The sequence below is a fragment of the Bombus vosnesenskii genome, unplaced genomic scaffold (genome assembly GCF_011952255.1).
Source record: "Bombus vosnesenskii isolate JDL3184/JDL3185 unplaced genomic scaffold, Bvos_JDL3184-5_v1.1 scf7180000016274, whole genome shotgun sequence".
NCBI lineage: Eukaryota > Metazoa > Arthropoda > Insecta > Hymenoptera > Apidae > Bombus > Bombus vosnesenskii.
Window position 1 is genome coordinate 1,604,701 of NW_022884343.1, and position 18,043 is coordinate 1,622,743.

At 33.5% G+C, this 18,043-nt stretch overlaps 4 protein-coding genes and 2 non-coding genes across 13 annotated transcripts; 3 read left to right on the forward strand and 3 right to left on the reverse strand.

Annotated features, from left to right (window-relative positions):
* Positions 1 to 85: 85 nt before the first annotated feature.
* LOC117242357 (serine/threonine-protein kinase PINK1, mitochondrial) lies at positions 86 to 4,616 on the forward strand. The gene is made up of 7 exons (XM_033508948.1): positions 86 to 423; positions 1,418 to 1,698; positions 1,776 to 2,308; positions 2,463 to 2,585; positions 2,681 to 3,095; positions 3,393 to 3,491; positions 3,564 to 4,616. Exons 1-7 carry the CDS (start codon positions 288 to 290, stop codon positions 3,816 to 3,818), a joined length of 1,842 nt encoding a protein of 613 aa, XP_033364839.1. The 5' UTR covers positions 86 to 287; the 3' UTR covers positions 3,819 to 4,616.
* Positions 4,617 to 4,756: 140 nt separating this feature from the next.
* LOC117242387 (leucine-rich repeat-containing protein 34-like) lies at positions 4,757 to 7,752 on the forward strand. The gene is made up of 10 exons (XM_033509008.1): positions 4,757 to 5,426; positions 5,504 to 5,636; positions 5,709 to 5,843; positions 5,927 to 6,160; positions 6,221 to 6,450; positions 6,520 to 6,685; positions 6,742 to 6,984; positions 7,044 to 7,125; positions 7,189 to 7,437; positions 7,518 to 7,752. The coding sequence occupies exons 1-10, from the start codon at positions 5,230 to 5,232 to the stop codon at positions 7,724 to 7,726; spliced, it is 1,878 nt and encodes a 625-aa protein (XP_033364899.1). The 5' UTR covers positions 4,757 to 5,229; the 3' UTR covers positions 7,727 to 7,752.
* A 79-nt stretch (positions 7,753 to 7,831) lies between these two features.
* On the reverse strand, positions 7,832 to 9,675 carry LOC117242364 (titin-like). Of its 2 annotated transcripts, XM_033508958.1 has the most exons (3): positions 8,838 to 9,675; positions 8,316 to 8,684; positions 7,832 to 8,245 (listed from the first exon to the last, which is right to left on the reverse strand). In XM_033508958.1, exons 1-3 carry the CDS (start codon positions 9,180 to 9,182, stop codon positions 7,886 to 7,888), a joined length of 1,074 nt encoding a protein of 357 aa, XP_033364849.1. In that variant the 5' UTR covers positions 9,183 to 9,675; the 3' UTR covers positions 7,832 to 7,885. The 2 variants fall into 2 exon arrangements, with proteins under 2 accessions (XP_033364849.1, XP_033364848.1); XM_033508957.1 differs by having other exon boundaries at positions 7,835 to 8,245; positions 8,316 to 9,667.
* Positions 9,676 to 10,023: 348 nt separating this feature from the next.
* Positions 10,024 to 10,095, forward strand: Trnam-cau. Its single transcript has one exon. It is a non-coding gene; the product is annotated as a tRNA-Met (tRNA).
* Positions 10,096 to 10,407: 312 nt separating this feature from the next.
* Positions 10,408 to 10,480, reverse strand: Trnak-cuu. Its single transcript has one exon. It is a non-coding gene; the product is annotated as a tRNA-Lys (tRNA).
* Positions 10,481 to 10,622: 142 nt separating this feature from the next.
* Positions 10,623 to 17,549, reverse strand: LOC117242351 (protein slit-like). 7 transcript variants are annotated; one of them, XM_033508931.1, is made up of 5 exons: positions 16,897 to 17,418; positions 16,241 to 16,724; positions 14,845 to 15,172; positions 13,802 to 14,404; positions 10,623 to 13,212 (listed from the first exon to the last, which is right to left on the reverse strand). In XM_033508931.1, exons 2-5 carry the CDS (start codon positions 16,627 to 16,629, stop codon positions 11,677 to 11,679), a joined length of 2,856 nt encoding a protein of 951 aa, XP_033364822.1. In that variant the 5' UTR covers positions 16,630 to 16,724; positions 16,897 to 17,418; the 3' UTR covers positions 10,623 to 11,676. The 7 variants fall into 7 exon arrangements, with proteins under 7 accessions (XP_033364822.1, XP_033364827.1, XP_033364825.1 ...); XM_033508933.1 differs by having other exon boundaries at positions 11,677 to 13,212; positions 16,241 to 16,662; positions 17,014 to 17,549; XM_033508932.1 differs by having other exon boundaries at positions 11,677 to 13,212; positions 17,014 to 17,549.
* Positions 17,550 to 18,043: the final 494 nt, after the last annotated feature.

Here is an 18,043-nt window from a genome sequence, read left to right on the forward strand (position 1 = left end):
TTATTTTTGTTTTAATTTATGCTCTTTCTCATGACATATGGCTGTTCACGGTTCCGTAATTACGTGTTCTGTGACATTCCGATAGAGTTCGGCAGCGCAGTGCGAAAGCGACAGCGGCAGGGGAAAGGGGTGATTTTGCTGAAATTGTTCAATTCTTGTCTACGCAGTTAATCGAGGATCTTTAAAAAAGGATCAAATTAATAACAACGAGTCTGCCTTCGGTGGTGAAGGTTTACTTTCCTTGGGAGCTAGCCCGCTGGGCTCTCTCGGCCCAAAAGCGCGGAGAGATGTCGATTCGGACAGCAGTCCATCGTTTCGTACAAAATGGTCGGGCTCTACTGCATTCATTCAGAAATACCGAGTGCTTCTACTCTAATTTCCATCAAAGGAACTATCACGACAAGATACACGTTGTGCAAGTAGGTGAGTTCCTTCGAGAAATTTATTCCTGCAGGATGGTCGACTGTTGTCAAAGGACCTTGACACAGTTAGTAACCAAAACAGAAACTGCTGATTGATTCAACATATTTTTTTGACAATTTAGGTATCTTTGTATATGTATATTGTATTTCATATTAGAAGTTATGTTAATTACGTTTCAGTATATTTCCAGTTTTGAGGTTATTTAACCATCATATACATGTATTGGTTTGACGGATAAGTCTTAAATACTTTCTAGTATGAGTTATAAACTGTATTTTAATATCTTGCAATAATATAATTAAACCAAATATGCACTATTCTATTCAATAATCTTCTGCCATCTTTTGGGTAGTGGTATTGTTCCATCTATATAGAATTACTGTTGTTTCTGAGCATATACATGACCTCAGGAAGGTTTAAAACTTATCCATATACCAGAGCTTTTTAGAAAATTTTTCTGTGTAAATAAATAAATGGATAATTTAGAAGTCAATCAGTGTAAGTCAGATTTTCATTTATATTCTGTCGTTATAGAAACTTTCGATCCAGTTCAATTTAATGATAATACATTTTCTAATTTAGTTATTATAATTTTTATTATATAGTTATTATAATTGTTAATTAAAAGTTTTGGTGTTATAAAGACATTTACAAGATGCAAATTATTTTTTATGGAAGACTGACTTACAATGATTGGCTGTTGAATCCCCTAAATAATTATTTATTTTCTATGATTGTCTCTGTTGTGTACAAAATTTTTATATTGACTAACTATGGATTAACTTAGGTAAATTCGATATGAAGATATGAACTAAATTTGTATCCTAAAAAAGAACATGAATTAGAAAAAGAAAATTTTGGCAAATTGTATTATAGTCCAAAAGAACAATGTGTCATTGTGGGATTAGGTTGTATAGATGAAATAGATGAAATATCAAAATTTTGGAATGTATATAGAAAAGTTAAAGCTTTACCTTTGTCAATTTTAAAATAGGCAAGTCCCAGGGCTGGTTGCCCCAGGGTAATAGCAATGTGTCCAGCACAGGAAAACACCTTGGTTATTTGGGGGCCCATGCTCGACGAATCTTTGTAGATAACATCTTGAAGCGAGTCACTAATAGTTTAGCTGCTGACTTGCGTAGAAGAGCTGCTAGTAGATTGGTCTTTGGTGGAGACTCAGCTCCTTTTTTTGCTTTGGTTGGTGTGTCATTGGCATCTGGCACTGGAATATTAACAAAAGAAGATGAATTGGAAGGAGTCTGCTGGGAAATTCGGGTTAATAACAGTTTATTTTTATGTTCATTTGATGAAGAAAACTTAAGAAAAACTTTACATATTAAAAATATTTACAGGAATCTGTATCAAAATTGCAATGGAACACGCCACAAAATGACAAAAATTATGAAACAATCGAAAACGAAGAGAAAGTTGTTAGTTTAAAAGACTTTATAATTGGCCCTGCAATCGCGAAAGGATGCTCTGCGGTTGTTTACTCGGCAAGATTTAACGATTCTCCAAGTACTGAAAACCAGATAAACATCGACGATAAAACAAAAGATATAACTTCATTTCCACTGGCATTAAAAATGATGTTCAATTATGATACCGAATCGAATGCGTTGTCTATTCTGAGGTCCATGTATCGGGAAACTGTACCAGCCAGAAAATATTTACAAAACGAGGAATTAGCTGACTGGGAAATGAAAATGGTCGAGAGGAAAACCAAGCTGCCTCCGCATCCAAATGTCGTAGCGATGTATTATGTCTTTGCTGATAGAGTACCAGTGTTACCTGGTTCTTGGAGAATGTATCCGGATGCATTACCCGCACGCATCAATCCTCAGGGATCTGGAAGAAACATGAGCCTATTTCTGCTAATGAAAAGGTCTCTGATATTCCAAGAAATAACTTTTCGATTCTCTCTCGCATGATTCTCAAAATTAAAATGTTACATAATTTTCATAAAATTAGAATCTCAGATAATTCTCTCAGGATTAGAATCTCAGATAATTTAACTGTTTCTTTTTTTTCAATTGCAGATATGACACTACGTTGAAACAATATTTGAGCAATCACAACTTGAATATGAGGGAATCAATACTACTGCTGGCTCAATTACTGGAGGGTGTAACTCATTTGAATGTACATGGCATTGCACACCGGTAAACTAATATTGTTTGTTTGATCAGAATGTCGTTGTATTATGTTTCAGATTATATCATGTTTCATATATACCATTTTTGTTTTAAAAATACAGTGACCTGAAGAGTGATAATATTCTGTTAGACTTGTCAGAAGAAGCAGAGAATTGCCCATCTTTGGTAATCACAGATTTTGGATGTTGCCTAGCGGATAAACGTCATGGGTTGTACCTGCCTTACAACACTCATGATATCGACAAAGGCGGGAATGCAGCTCTAATGGCACCGGAAGTAATTACAGCAGAACCTGGTCCATTTACCAGTATCAATTACACAAAAGCTGATCTTTGGACAGTTGGGACCATAGCATATGAAATATTTGGTATGAAAAATCCGTTCCATAGCGACATGGAAGGGACTTCTCTTAAAAATCACAATTATAAAGAGACAGATCTGCAACCTCTGCCTAACCATATGCCAACTATTATTTCTGCACTCATTAAGAATTTATTGTCGAGGAGCTTATATAAGGTATTTACAACTGAATATATTGCATATGTATTTTAAAAGTGTGTCACTACTCAAAATAATTCAGTCCTGTGTTAAATAAATATCAAAACCATGGAAGGAAGATTACAAACTAATATTTACTCATTGTTTCCTAAAGTCTGCGTTTAGCTGAATAATGTTATATAGTTTAATATTTATATATAATATAATATTTTTTGTAAACATCTAGATATTTTCTCACTTTTCCTGAAAAATCTGTTTGAGCCATGTTACTTTTGAAGTATATATACGATATTTTTAGCGATATTTGTATTTCAGAGACTCGACGCGGAAACTGCAGCAACCATAGTACAATTGCACTTATGGGCACCGAGCACATGGTTTAGGAGCGAATGGAAATTGCCATCAACTAATGAAGTATTATTTTTACATTCCTAAATTAATTTTTAAATTTATATGAACTGCATTATATTTTTATATTTTTTGTAGATTATGCAATGGCTTCTGTGCTTAACTACAAAAGTACTTTGCGAAGGGCGAAATTCCATGTTACAACTACCAGAAGTACTGGAAAATGAAAATGTCCAGGAAGACAGAAAACAGAATTCTTATAATAGATCATTTTCCACAAAATCTTGTGGAAGACGTACCATGCCGGAATATCAATTAATCGCTAGTTTCCTTGGTAGAGTAACGCTTGGCAACATTAGAACTGCTTTAAAATGGATACAGCAGAATGTATAATATACTTTTCCGCGAAGAGAATGAAAAATAATAAGAAAGAAGTATTTTAACGCCTGCATATCGAAGAACACAACTGTTCTGTTATTTATCGGTTGAAATGAAAATCACTGAAATAATTTTATATATTTGATTTTATCATATATTATCGTTAATACGTTCCTCAGTTGTCTTTCCTTATATTAATTTATTTTTGATACTGTAAGAGGCACGAAAGAGTCATATTTGTGATTGTATAGATTATTTCGCTGTAAAAAAAGACCATCGGATGTTATCGAGAAGATATGGTGATTTTTGTGTGATTGACGTGCCTTGTAATTAAACGATATTAGAAAGTATTGTAAAACTTATTTATTTTTGGCAATTTTATTGTATTCATCTTATTTGTCAGAAATAAATAAATCGATAAAAGAACTTATTGTTTAACGTGCATAGAGGGCAATCTTTCAACTCAAAAGTAGTTTGCTTTGTGTTCTAAATAATTCTTTTAACGCTCACTGTGGGATACTACGACTGTATTGACACATGATAATTTTTAAATGGGTTTTATAAATCAAACAAGACATTGCTTTTTGAGTTCGAAAGTCTCGTGCAAAATGAAGCAACGAGAGAAATCAAATATAAAGATTTCAGATCAAATATCAAGATAAAAATATTGTTTTTTATAAATATTTTCAACAAATCAATTCATTACAAGATAATAATTCAGACAGACTTAATTTTACAGATGATGTGTGCAAATTTCAATACTGTAAACCATTGTTAAAGAATAAAGCTTGTATTTAGTATTTGTAGATGTAATTAAGTAGCTTTTTTGGGCTTCCCGCATATCTGCATTTTATATTTCATTTCTTCAAAGTCTAAGTTTTTAGATTCCGCCAAGATTTTTAAATATGATAAGTATTCTTCAAAGGTCAGAGCCCTTTTGCGAAATTTGAAAAAGGCAAGACCAGTGTCTGTATTCGTTAACGTAACCATATCGAGTATACGAGCAGAAATTAACCATTTGTCACTTTGTGATAATGGTAATAGATCAACGTTTTGCTCAAAAGAAATTTGGTCCATTTCACAATATGCTAATTATAAAATAAATATCCATATCGTAATTGTTATGTTTTATTTTGATATGGATACTGAGCTCAAAGAATATTGAATTTTTTTATATTTACCCCTGAACATTTCATCTAGTGGAACAATTTCTGATTCATTCTTTTTCTTGAGAAAAAAATCATCTGTCATTTTTTACAAATTATAATGTGATGATGACTTGTTGCAAAATTTTTTACGAATAGGAACACAATGAATGGCTTCACCTGAAGTATAAACATTTCAACTACCATCTTTACTATATATATGTAAACGTAATTTTTAAGAAATTTTTCTCTGAAAAATTAGTAGGTATTAGAATTGAATCATGAAATTCAATAAATATCAGTGTCCACTCTCGTGCACAGATTGTGGAAAAGTTAATGTATTTAATGTATTGGAGAGTGTAAAACCTCCTTATTTTCATCAAATCTCATTATGTTTCTTCAAATGCTTCTGCAAAACAATTTGCAGTACAGAGAAAATACTTAATATGCGTGGACCTCTTGTATATGAGAAACTTGGGTTAGTAAAAATAGAAATTATCATTTAAATTTTTCCTAATTATCCAATTAAATTTCATATTTTCTATACAATTGTAGGAGACATCTTCAAGACATAGACATCCCGGTTTTATTAATTTTTTTGAAGGAAAATCAAGATATCACTCATCTTAATTTGGCCAGCAATAATATCTCAGATACTGGTTTCATAAATTTGCTTGATCATCTTCTTGTAAGGTTAAATATCTTTTAAAAAAAGAATTATTATTAATATATGTATTCTGAACACAATTCTTACTATCAGTTATATAAAAATATTCAAGAATTGGATGTTCAAAATAATAATATTGCCAACTATGGAATTGATTACATGCTTGAATGTGCAAAGAATTTAGAACTTAGGAATCTTAATTTGAGAGCAAATAAATTTGTTAACCAGGTAAAAGATATTTTTTATGTAAATAAATAAATATATGAATATTTTACGATTCCAATTTATTAATCAAAATTCAATTCTTACAGAATACAAAAAATATAGCACTCTTTTTATTAGAAAATAAATATATGTGCAGTTTAAATATTGCAGATGTAAATCAGACAGCTTCTGATTTAATATATTTCATGATGGTTTTGAGTTCAGACCAAGAAGTCTCTAATGAAACTTTAAAAAGTTTAGACATCAGTGGACCAAATCCGGGGTGCATGTATTATTTTGATTCTGCTCATTTTGCAGATGTCATTGGTCACATGCTTAAAGTAATTTAATATTTCTAGCTTTCTTAAATTTTCTTATTTTAATCAAGATTTTTTTTACAGTATAATACTACCCTGAGAGCATTACATTTACAAAAATACAACTTTAGTTGCCATAATATTGAAATCATGATGTCCAATGCAAAACACAATGATTCATTGCATTTGTTGGATTTAGGCTGTAACAATATTGGTGATCATGGTATTGATCATATCTCTGCATGGTTGACAAAGAGACCAGCCTTAAAAACCCTAATTTTGTGTAAGAATATCATAACTGATCATGGTGCAAGGTATTTATTTAACTACAGAAAAGTTTTTTTCCAAGAATAAGTATTTCTTTTAATTGTAGTTATCTTTAGGAGTTTGAGTTGTGCTATTCCTTTTTCGAAACTTCTGTTTCTCGATATTTCACATAATAAAATCACTGATGATGGAATAGTGAGTATCTTATACACGCTGAAGAAAACTCCTTTGTTGAGACAGTTAAGGGTATTTGGCAATTGCATTGGTCACCAAGCTGCAAAGGTACTTGTAAAAGTATGTAATGGTCAGGATAATTTATATGTCATAATCGTTTATAGATAGTTAAACGAATGTTGATATCTCAAGTGTTGGATCAGAAAAATATAGATGTCAGGCCATATAAAGTGGATCTTTGGTGGTATTTTGCAAGATATGAAGAAGATTGTTGCAAAAAAGACTATCATGATGTTCCCTATCATCTTTCTTCACAACCACCAAGGACTATTCCTCCAACAAGACGTTCTATTAGAAAATATTATAAATATACATATTCGATTGCAACTGAATTTAAATTGCAACATGTACGATTTTCTTATAATTATTTTTTATGATAAATTTATTAAAAACTACTCTGTTTTAGTCGGCTGTAACCTTCACTTCTACAGCACTAGGCACAGATCATGCAAGAGACTGTAAATGTTGTTATTGCTTCAAATGCGAGGGTAATCAAATAACTGTTTTCTGTTTTCTTTAATGAGAAACGATTTGATTAAGAATTTTTTTAGTTCCCTATTACGATAAACAATGTAAAGGAGCTGACCATCCAGATACTTGCACTTGTTGTAAGTGTAAGGGAGATGAAAGTAGTGACTGGTCTATAAATAAATCAGTTTTAAATAGAATTGTATCTCCTTCTGATCCTATGAAGAATATTGAACATATCTTAAAACAAGTAAATTCTATGACCAAGGAAGATATCTCAAGGTGGTTTAATATTAATAATGATATCTTAGAAGAAGATTTTAAACTTATTGGTAATATGAAATAACAAATTTACATTATGTATATCACTAAGGTGATATATAATTCATAATGATCTTTTGTTTGAAATTAGATCCAAACGGAAGAAAAAGCACAAAAAATACTACTTTATGCAAATGTTCATGGATGCAGCTAAGCACATCAGTATTACAGAAATATTTGCAAAAATCCCCTTCAAAGGACTTAGTTATTATACCTAGAGATGACTTTATTTACCTAAACAGTATGTGCAAAAATGTTTGTACCAAAACTTCTTCATTAGTTTACTGTTCAAATGTTTAAATAAAAATAAATAATTGTCTACAAAGGTATAAGAACAAAAACTTTCTGATTTTAAAAGTCCATTTTATTAATTATATACTTTCACACATATAGATTAAAGATTTGAAAGATATAAAAATAAAAAATACAATGAATTTGTTTACATCCTGTATAAATGTTTTAAGTTCTAATTATTTGCTTTTCCTGCTTCTTTGTGTCCTCTTTGCTACTTCTTGCATTGCGTCGACCGTCGATCAACATAGCTTTGCCTTCTTCCTGCTTGGTCTCTGCTTCCTTTTCTGGTGACAAGTGACTGGAATCAGCTTCACGGGGTGTTTTATTGATCTGTAGCAGATCATGTGTTTCAGAAGCAACTGGACTGCCAAGAAGATCGTGTTTCCTTGCTAGAGAAGTTTCTGGATGCATATGGTGCATTCCTCTAAAGTTTAGAGCTCCGTGAAGATGATGATCGTAACCATAAGGTGGAACATTCATGTTGATAACAGTTCTTGTTTTACCTTGTGGTGCTGTTTTTACATTCTGTAATCAATTAACACATATTAATTATCATATTAAACAATCATTTCATTGTTTGCTATTTACTACTTACACTTCCATGAATATGAGGCATCATTAAAGATGATCTATGTTGAAACGTTGATGTATAGGGCATGATAGGCATTGGCATCATGTTCATAGCCATTGGTTCAATGTTCTGACAAGTACACTCAGTCAGTGGTCCATGGAGATGAGTGTAAGGAACTTGAACATAAGTGGCATGTTCAGGTTCAGAGATAAACATCAACTGTTCTTGATATGTAGGGACGTAAGGCACCACAGTGAAAGTTTCCTGGGGTACTGGTAAAGGTTGTGGATACTTCTCAATACGCATAGGTTTTGACTTCTCTGTGACAGTTTCAACTTCTATTTCAGGTGATGGAGTTGGTTCTGGCTTTGGAACTGTCTGGGGGACTTCAGTCTGTTGCGTAGACTGGCTTGCAGAACACGGTTGAGAAGAAGGTTGAACAATTTGTACAGTGTGAATCGGTTGGATCATTGGCTGAGGAAGGACCACTTGAGGTAGAGATTGGAAAGTTGGCTGGATCATTTGTTGAGGAACGACTATATTCGCTTGAGGTAAATTTTGAGGAGCAGGTTGAATGAAGTTCAGAGCTTGGAATGGCTGAGGAACGGACTGAGCCTGCACCGTCAGTGGAATATTCTGAACAAGATTATCGCTCAAAGCAATCTGCGGTGATGTTGGATCTATTTGTAGACAGAATGCAGCTTTCTTCGTCCTACCCTTCTGTTCATCATTTTCTTCAATTTTCAGGTCTTCCTTGGTGGTCTCTATCTTCGTATCTTCTGCCAGTGATTTCTTCTCAATGGCCTTGCGTGCTGGTCCGGCGTGGATTAAAGTGACACCCACCAAAACGAACAAGAGGCACGTGTTGAACTTCATTGTTGTTTCCTTCATAATTTAGAAACTTCGATTGAGGCTCGTTCAATCGAATTTCATTTTTATAGGGATCCCATGTCGCGTGAATTCTATTTGAGGTCATCGCGACGAACGTATGATATTGTTGATTGCTGACTGGGAATTTTTTCGCTATATGTTTCGTAAAAATTTGGACATGACCTTTTTCAATGTAAAGAAATAAATTGAATATTACATTTTCATTAATATATATTTACATGTATATCTTATATAGTGGAATTAGATTTAAAATTAAGTTTTCTATTGATGCTCAAATGTGTATAAAATTTATAATAAAGTAATTGGATTCACATAAAAATACTTTACATATGAATACCTTTTAGCGGGTCTCCTTACGACATTTAAATAATATTAGTTAGCAGATGTCAATATATTATTTAAGTTAAATAAATATGATAACTCTAATGTATTTATCAGATTGTAAACGTAATTACACGCATTTCGTAATGAACCGCCTTTTTTTTTAAAGCACTCGTTTCGCATAATTTGCAAAAGCATAATTCGTAAAATTATTTGCAAGATTGCAAATTGTAGTGAATGTGGGTCAGTTAGCGTAAACGCAACTGCGCTTTATTTTGCTGAATCTACACATGCTTTACTCGAAATCGTCCCAGTTAACAGAAGTATCTTTTCTTTTTTTACATTCATTTGAGTTATTTCTTATAATTATTGTAATTCTGATAATTTTGTACTGCATAATAACAGAGTAAATTAAGTTCTAAATCCTCTATACTATTATTAAAATATAATAAAAAAATGCTTTTTTAAAATAAAGTTAATATGAAGAGGGAATTGTAAAATGAGGAACAAGCATTGTAAGAGCAGAGTGGCGCAGTGGAAGCGTGCTGGGCCCATAACCCAGAGGTCCGTGGATCGAAACCACGCTCTGCTAGGAAGTACAATGTTAGAAGGAAGATAGAGTGTGTACTGATTTTTTACATTTTATATATTTTTTTTAACAAAAAACATTTCTTTAAACAGATAGATCATTCGGATTTTAGATTAGTTAAATACATTTATTTTATTTAAATATAAAGGATATAATAGCTCATGAGTCACTCTATGTAGGTAATCTATCAAAATAATTGATAACACGTTTAAGATGAAAATGGTACGTTACAATTTCGCGAGTTATGTATTCACTTATTCTTTTGTTTTATAAAAAATAATGTTATTTATCACAGAAAAACAAAAAAGATATATTCGCCCAACGTGGGGCTCGAACCCACGACCCTGAGATTAAGAGTCTCATGCTCTACCGACTGAGCTAGCCGGGCTTCTGAGTACGAGCTGCAGTTTTGTACAGAAAGTGGTTATATCTTTTTGTTGTAATACATCGATATAATTTGTAACATAACCCATAATTTGTAACAGTTTCAAAGACTGTTTTTGATTAATGGATGAAGAATAAAAGTTAGGTCAGCTTACAATAAATTATTTATTTGTGCAATTGCAAATTACAACTATTCAAGCATAAATTAGTTAATTTGTCGCTGGTTTAATCTTTCTTACATAGCTGCTTTCGTTCGTGTCCTCCTAAATTATTTACAGTTGTAACATAATAAATATTTAACTGTAATACAGTTTTTCTTACTGAAGATATTTATAAAAAAAATAAAATCTAATTTTTTACAAGAATATATTCATATCCTAATAAAATACGATATGGCACGTAAATCTAATAAGTAACTAGTTAAACTGCAAATTAAAGAAATATACGCAATTATAGCTTGTAATATGTTCCATATTCTTGATCTTCAATGGTCCCTCTTAGCAGCTATCATTACTAAATCCTTGTATGTTATGCTTATTAAGCACTGCGTTACAGAATTTCATAACACTCTTCCAGTGTAAATATCTTTATTATGTAAGTATCTTTATTATTAAAAAAATTAGATTCAACTTCGTTTAGGAATACGCAGAATTTGTAATTAGTTTTATAATATACGATGGTTTTTGATATATAGAATCCAAAAATATTGATTCTGGGGCGCGGAAATGATTATTTGAAGAGTTATGCGTATATAAAATTCATATAAAGTTTAACTCGTCAAAAACTATCATACTTTATAAAGAGACTGCAGATATTCATGCAAATTTATATTTTTGTGAACATAATTAAAAAGTTCTAACTTAAATGGAGATTCATTTTACCTATTAGAAATCATAAGAAATGCTCTATTCTGGGTGCTGCATACATTCTTGTATATTGTACGAATTCTATGCATTTTTGCATCTTTAAATTTTGCACAAATACACGATTCGCAGTCTAGTTATAAACAGAAGTTGCAAACTCGACGTGCCTTAAAATGAATTCACCGACGAAGGTAATACTATCACCAGAAAGGAAATCTCTGTTAACACATATAAACATTTAGTCTCTATTAATTATCCGAACAGGTGTGCAAAATGCGTTTTGCAATAAATGAACACATATCATTGTACCATAGTTAGGTATCGAATTTAACGTCGCTTAATGGGCTAGTGTTATCAGCGATGGTAGTATAAATAGAACGAACAAATTTCGACTAATGGAAGCTTTCGAACACTCTGATGGACAATCAAACGATCCATCCGTCTTATTTACCAGTAAAAGATTTCTCACCAATGTCTTACCCTCGCAGGAATTCTCGATTTTGATAAACCTAATCTTTCGAGCCTCTAAGAATTGCTCCAATTCGACTCTACACCTCCATTTCAGAGGATTCCCAGAAAATTCAACGATATAAACATTAGGCATATCGTTTAAGTCACTAGTAAATATGCATCTTAAGTCATTACCCTCGAGATTTAAATATGTTAAATTTTTTAAATATCGAAACGATCCAGATTCGATATACTTGATGGAATTACCACGCAAATCTAATCTTCCCAAGTTCGGGAATGCAAACCAGGAAGATCCAACCATTTCCAGAGGATTGTCCTGTATCGTCAAATTCTCTAATTTATTCAAACCATTAAATGCGCCTTCCTCTACAGTGGTTAACTCGGAATTTCTAATAACAAGTTCTTGTAGATTTACAAATCTCCTGAGCGACTCTGCAGGTAGCCTAGGTAGGTGACCCTCATAAAATTCAATCGATGTTGCATCCTGTCTTATTGATTGTAGCAACAACAGATTACCACCCGTACATCGATATCGAATCCTGGTTGTATCTTCCATGATAATGCAGGTTCCTTCTATAGTTTCGTTCCTAGCCGTTGGGCTAATTGTCATTGAAATTGACGGGCTATGAGTAACTTCCGGTACCGGAGAAGCGTAACAATCTTCCTTCAAAAGGAGTGAACTTCTATTATACTGTATGCCTCGTGAGTCGAGAAATTCTGCTAATTTGGTCCCACACAGGCAACTCCAAGGGTTATTAGAAACATCCAAAGACGATAAGTAGCGTAATTGATGGGCTATATACTCTATACCGATGCAGTTCATGGCGTTATCAGACACGTCTAAACTAATAAGGTACGGTAAATGATCGAACACATCGTTCGTAATTCTATATATATTGTTGTGAGATACGTCTAGATGTTTTAGGTTGTGAAGACCTTGGACCATATCCCAATTTATGGACTCTAGTTGGTTGCTTCGAAGGGACAAGTGTTCCAAGTTACGAAGATTTGAAAAGGCGCGCGGCTTGATACTTTCGATACCACAGTCTCGAAGCTCTAACTTCGATAAGTAACCGTTAAAGCGCGCAAAAGTGTTCTCGGGAATCTTCTTGATGTTCGATAAGATAATTCGAATCTCGCGAGCTGTTGAAGGTATCAAATTTAGTTCCTCGATTGATGTAATAGCTCGACAAGTGTAGACTGTATTGCTGCTGGTTTTCTCTGGATTACAAGCACCCGTATAAATACTTGGTGAAGAGGAAACGATGTGAACTTCTGGTGGCGAAGGAGTTACAAAAGGTGGAGGAGGTGTCCCAATTACGGAAATGTTCGTTTGATTGAGGCTGTTTTCGAAAGAAGTCCATTGCACTTTTCCAGTGGTAAAAGAAGTATTTTGAATGGTCTACACATAAAAGAAGATTATTATTTTTACTCGATTGAGATCAACCAGAAATCATAATCTTATAATTAGACTATGGGTATTTATGCACCTTTATATTTTTGTGGATACAAGTAAAGCAATAAAATTCTGTAGAAGTTATTTTTACTTATGAGAAATCCTATATAATTTCTGCATCTTAAAGTTTTATATAAATACATAGAAAAGTGCAGTCCAGTTATAACTCAAACTAAAGTTATAGTACATCATAGATTAAATAACTTTGGTTACCAGTAACGATTGCAAGAGATTAAAATTTACTTGGTTACTGCTACCAGATATCAAAATAAGTAAACGTAAACGAAATAAAATTCCTTTCATCGCTGATAATGGTTATTCTTAATCAAAACATTGAAAAGTTGATACTTCTTATCAGGTTCATTTTTTGAAAAATCTTTTGAAGATATAGTGATTATTGTCTTGCATTTAGACTTGACAAAAATTAACTTTTTCTCAATGACCTTTTTGTAAAAATTTTAAATGAATGTTGTCTTTGTTTTCTGAGATAAGCATTTTAAATTAAACAGGTTGAAAAAAATGATTAGCGTATTACCTGTTGCTCGTGCCAGCCAGTTCTGCCATCTGGAATTTCATTCTCACTCTGATAACACCGGCCTGCATTAATTTCGAATCCTACGTTTCTCTGGGTAAGGAAGTTTTGTAGATTTGTTCTGCAAGTACAAAGCCATGGATTTTTCATTGCGTCTAGCCTCTCTAACTTTGTCAATTCAGCCAGTTCCTCAGTGGTTATGCATCGAAGCAGGTTATCTTGAATATCGAGATGTCGCAAAGAATCTCCAACGTGCCACAATGCGGTTCTTTCAATCTTCTCTATGCCATTTCGTTCCAAAATTAATTGTTGAAGACTGACGAGGTCTCGAAACCAATTGACCCTCAGAACTGGTAACCTATTACCAACTAAGGACAGTCGTTGCAGCTTATGCAAACCTGCAAAAGCTCCATCTTCGATCGTAGTGATGCCACAGTCGACCAAATCCAAGGTCCTCAAACTATTCCCAAATCTAAAGAACGCGTACCTTGGTAGCGTGTCTATCTTTAAACCAGATATCTCTATCCAGGTAGTTTTATCTGGAAGTCTGTCCAGGGAAGTGAATACGTTCGTTTGAAATTCATTTCCACGAATGATCGTACGATCCTGTAATTAAGATCAAGATTAATAGGAAAATTAAGAAATGAAATTACGTACAGTACGCTTAATATTAAATTTCGGACTTGCATGTATTTTTGAGAAATTGTTGTATTATATTTATTAATTCTATTATAAGTAAGTAAGTAAATAATTCTATTATAAAATTGCATGCAAATTGTGCATTGTTCCTTTTCAGGAACATAAAATGATAAAGATGGGATCATGGTTCTTAAAAATAACTCTATATGGACTAAAGACAATAAACAAAAATGTTATTTTTGACAAAATTATGATCTAGATACAAATGTGATTTTTATACAAGAAACAGTCAAGGACTATTTTTTACATATAAAAGCTCAAATTTTGCAGGAAATGGGCATACGATATTTGTATAGCAAAACATTTTGAAATTTTACTAACATTGTAATGGACCACTATGTACTTACCCTATTAAAATCATGTAATTGTTGAGTAGTGAGAGTAGAAGGAAGAACAGTGAAGCCAATGGGAGTCATGCATTGATATTTCCTACAGTCGTTAATTTGCTTCAAACATTCGACTTCCTGGACGATAGAACGAGATCGAAAATATTCATCAAGTTTTCGTCGACATTCGCAGAGCCAGGGATTACCATCGATTCGTACGGTCCGGAGCATGCGTAGATAAGGCAGTTCGTCGATCGGTAAGCAGTTGAGATCGTTATCACGCAGACCAAGAACTTCCAATCTGGGCAGCATGCGGAATAGGTCGGGCTCTATGTGCACCAAATCGCATCTGTAAACAATCCCGACGTGCTTTGTACCGATTGAGAGGTTTATTATCATTTTTACGTAACAACAGATTTACAATGAAGTCAGTAAGAGCGCTGGCGTTTCGCAAAGAAGGAAATGCCGCGTTTCCACGTCTCTTCTTGCAAATAACCTCGGCCTACGATGCTTATTTTGGAAATCTTTTTAGATCGTGACATCATGTTTTCAATTATGTTCCCTGTTGACAACCAGATCATCGTTCATCGGGTTGTTTTTATGCAACCGGTACCATTTTTGTCCTAGCGGCGGCTTCAATTTTGATTCGCGTAATCAAAATAGATCCCGAGAATAGCATAGGTAATTTCAAACATTCAAAATTCGACTTTATCTTCTTCAATGTAGAAAGCATATACATACAATGGCTCGGGGAATTATTCGTACATTTGTTGGCTCCTTTTATGAGCATATTACGTGTGTTATATGAAACACATTGAATATTCATTAGTACTGTAATGACACTCAATTATCGTGATTGTGTTGGTAAAACTTTTAACAATTCTGAAAATATATACAGTAGTTACATGATATTTAGTACAAGTATTGTATATTGTACAATATACAATAATATTTGTGCGATCCTTGTAAATATTGTATATTTTGCAAGGATCGCACAAATATTTAAACATTTTAGACAAGCATCCACAATATTAATAACTAATCATAATATTCAGTGTGACTATTTTTCATTCTTATTATATGCTTGGGTTGCTTATTCGTATTGTATATCAATTTTTTGCTAAATATAAGTTTTCAACAAATGTCTTGGCAACTTCTTCATATATTTTCAGATCGGATTCAAATTTTGCCAAAAGAATCATGACATTCTTATCTCACTACAGTGGTAATAAAATCTCAAATGTTTTATATAACACGCACAATACAAAAATAAAAGATTTCTATGTTAAGTGTACGAAAGCTTTCGTATGCCATTGTATATTTTATGATTTGAATAATTTGTGATTAGTTTATAAAATAATTCTAAATCGTTTAACGCTATTTTGCTTACAAGGTAACTATTAAAAATAAAAATTACCTATCCAGGATAAGTCTGCGCAAGTTTGTCAAAGGGCGGAACCAAGCGGTCCTAGCTACGTGCATTTTGGTACCATGGAATATCAACCATTCCAGTCTATCTAAACCAGTAAAAGCACCCGGACTGATGAAATTGATGTGACAATTATAGAAAGAAAGTCTCTGGAGGTTCTTGAAACGCCAGAACGCATTGTCGGTGATAAGACTGAACCTCGACACCGTAAACTCTATCCAATCTGCATCACTAGATATTTCGTCAAGGTCGTCCAGGTCGCCGTGAGTGCAAACGTAAGCGATCGACCTTTCGTCATTTACAATCCGTGCTAGGCTGCATTTACATTCCACTTGGCCAATTAGGGCGGCCAACGCCCAGAGTAAAATCAGATGCATCGCCTTTTTCCAATTCTAGATTTGCCGCGTCACCTGAACATATATTTTCCGCAGTAGAGTCTCAATGTCGTCCTCCAGAAATAGCACTGCAACTTCTAAGATTCGTACGTCAGGAAATAGGCTTTATAAAATAATCATTCTATTCTCAAAGAAGGTTTAATTTCTATTAAAGATAATAATATCCTGGATTAGCAATTTATTTCGATTTTCAAACATTTCTAGTTTAAAATTGTTAAATGTTAAAATTATCAAGCTTCATAATATTACCGTTTTACTTCGACACGATGGTTATGTTTAAGACCAGGAAGTACAGTGTTACACTTTCCAGGGACCGAATGCAGATTTTTGCCCCGCACACCGGAAGCGCCACTTGCCACTACTCACCATGGTCACGTTCAAACGATCTGGCCGCGCTCCTCCCGTCACCGCCGCCTCTACGTTTCACTTTCAACGGTCCACAAACAGTATTCCGTTCCGTATTATCTTTCGAATTGTCAACCGATCTGAACACTTTTCACGGATCAGCTTATCCCCTACTCTTTTAACATTGGAAATTTCCAATATAACAAAGTATTACCATAACTGACTGAATGATTAACAATTTCATTTTTGTTAAAATCACTTGCATTAATCTTCATAGACTGATCGTCGACTGTTTTCCAGGTAGCATATAGAACCAAATATTGGCTGTGAAATGAGATCAATCATCTTCAATTACAATTAAGACTTAAATTAAAACCACTAATTGTAAACTCGAAATTTTGCCAAGGAATAACTGTTCAATGTAATAACTATAATTAAAGTGATGATTATCATGGGAACAGTTGAAAAGAGACCAAGTTGTTTATAAGCAGCTGTGCATCAAGAAAGCGTGACTGTCGAGAGAGATTGTCCAGTTGACGTATCGGTGGATCGAAACGAATCAACGCAACTGAGCTCGTGATCCTCGCGCTTCCTCGTTATATAAACTTCTAAGGCCAAGGTTGCCCTTGCTTCCCGCACCGGTTGTAGGTACATACACCAATCCGAGACTTATCTTTAGCATACGCCGCTCTAGTTTGGTAGGAATACTCACGTTCACTATGATGCACTTGCCAGAATATGACGCATCCGTACCTCCAGCTGCAGCTGCTTCTTTGTGAGCATGGTTCTGTCGATCAAATTAACAGCGAAGTCTAGGTCAGGTAATGTAGAACTTCAAGGCCACTACTTTGTAGATATATTATTAGTAGAGTGCGCATACTTAATGTAATGCATAAATTACCACAGTCAACAATTAATCAATGATGAATTTTCTCATGTTCTTTATTTTATAATTCTTTATCTTTTTCTATTAAGTTTTCTATTCCAATTTTAAACTTTAAGTGTTAAATCTTAAGCTTTAAACTAAACGTTTAAACAATTTCAGACTTTC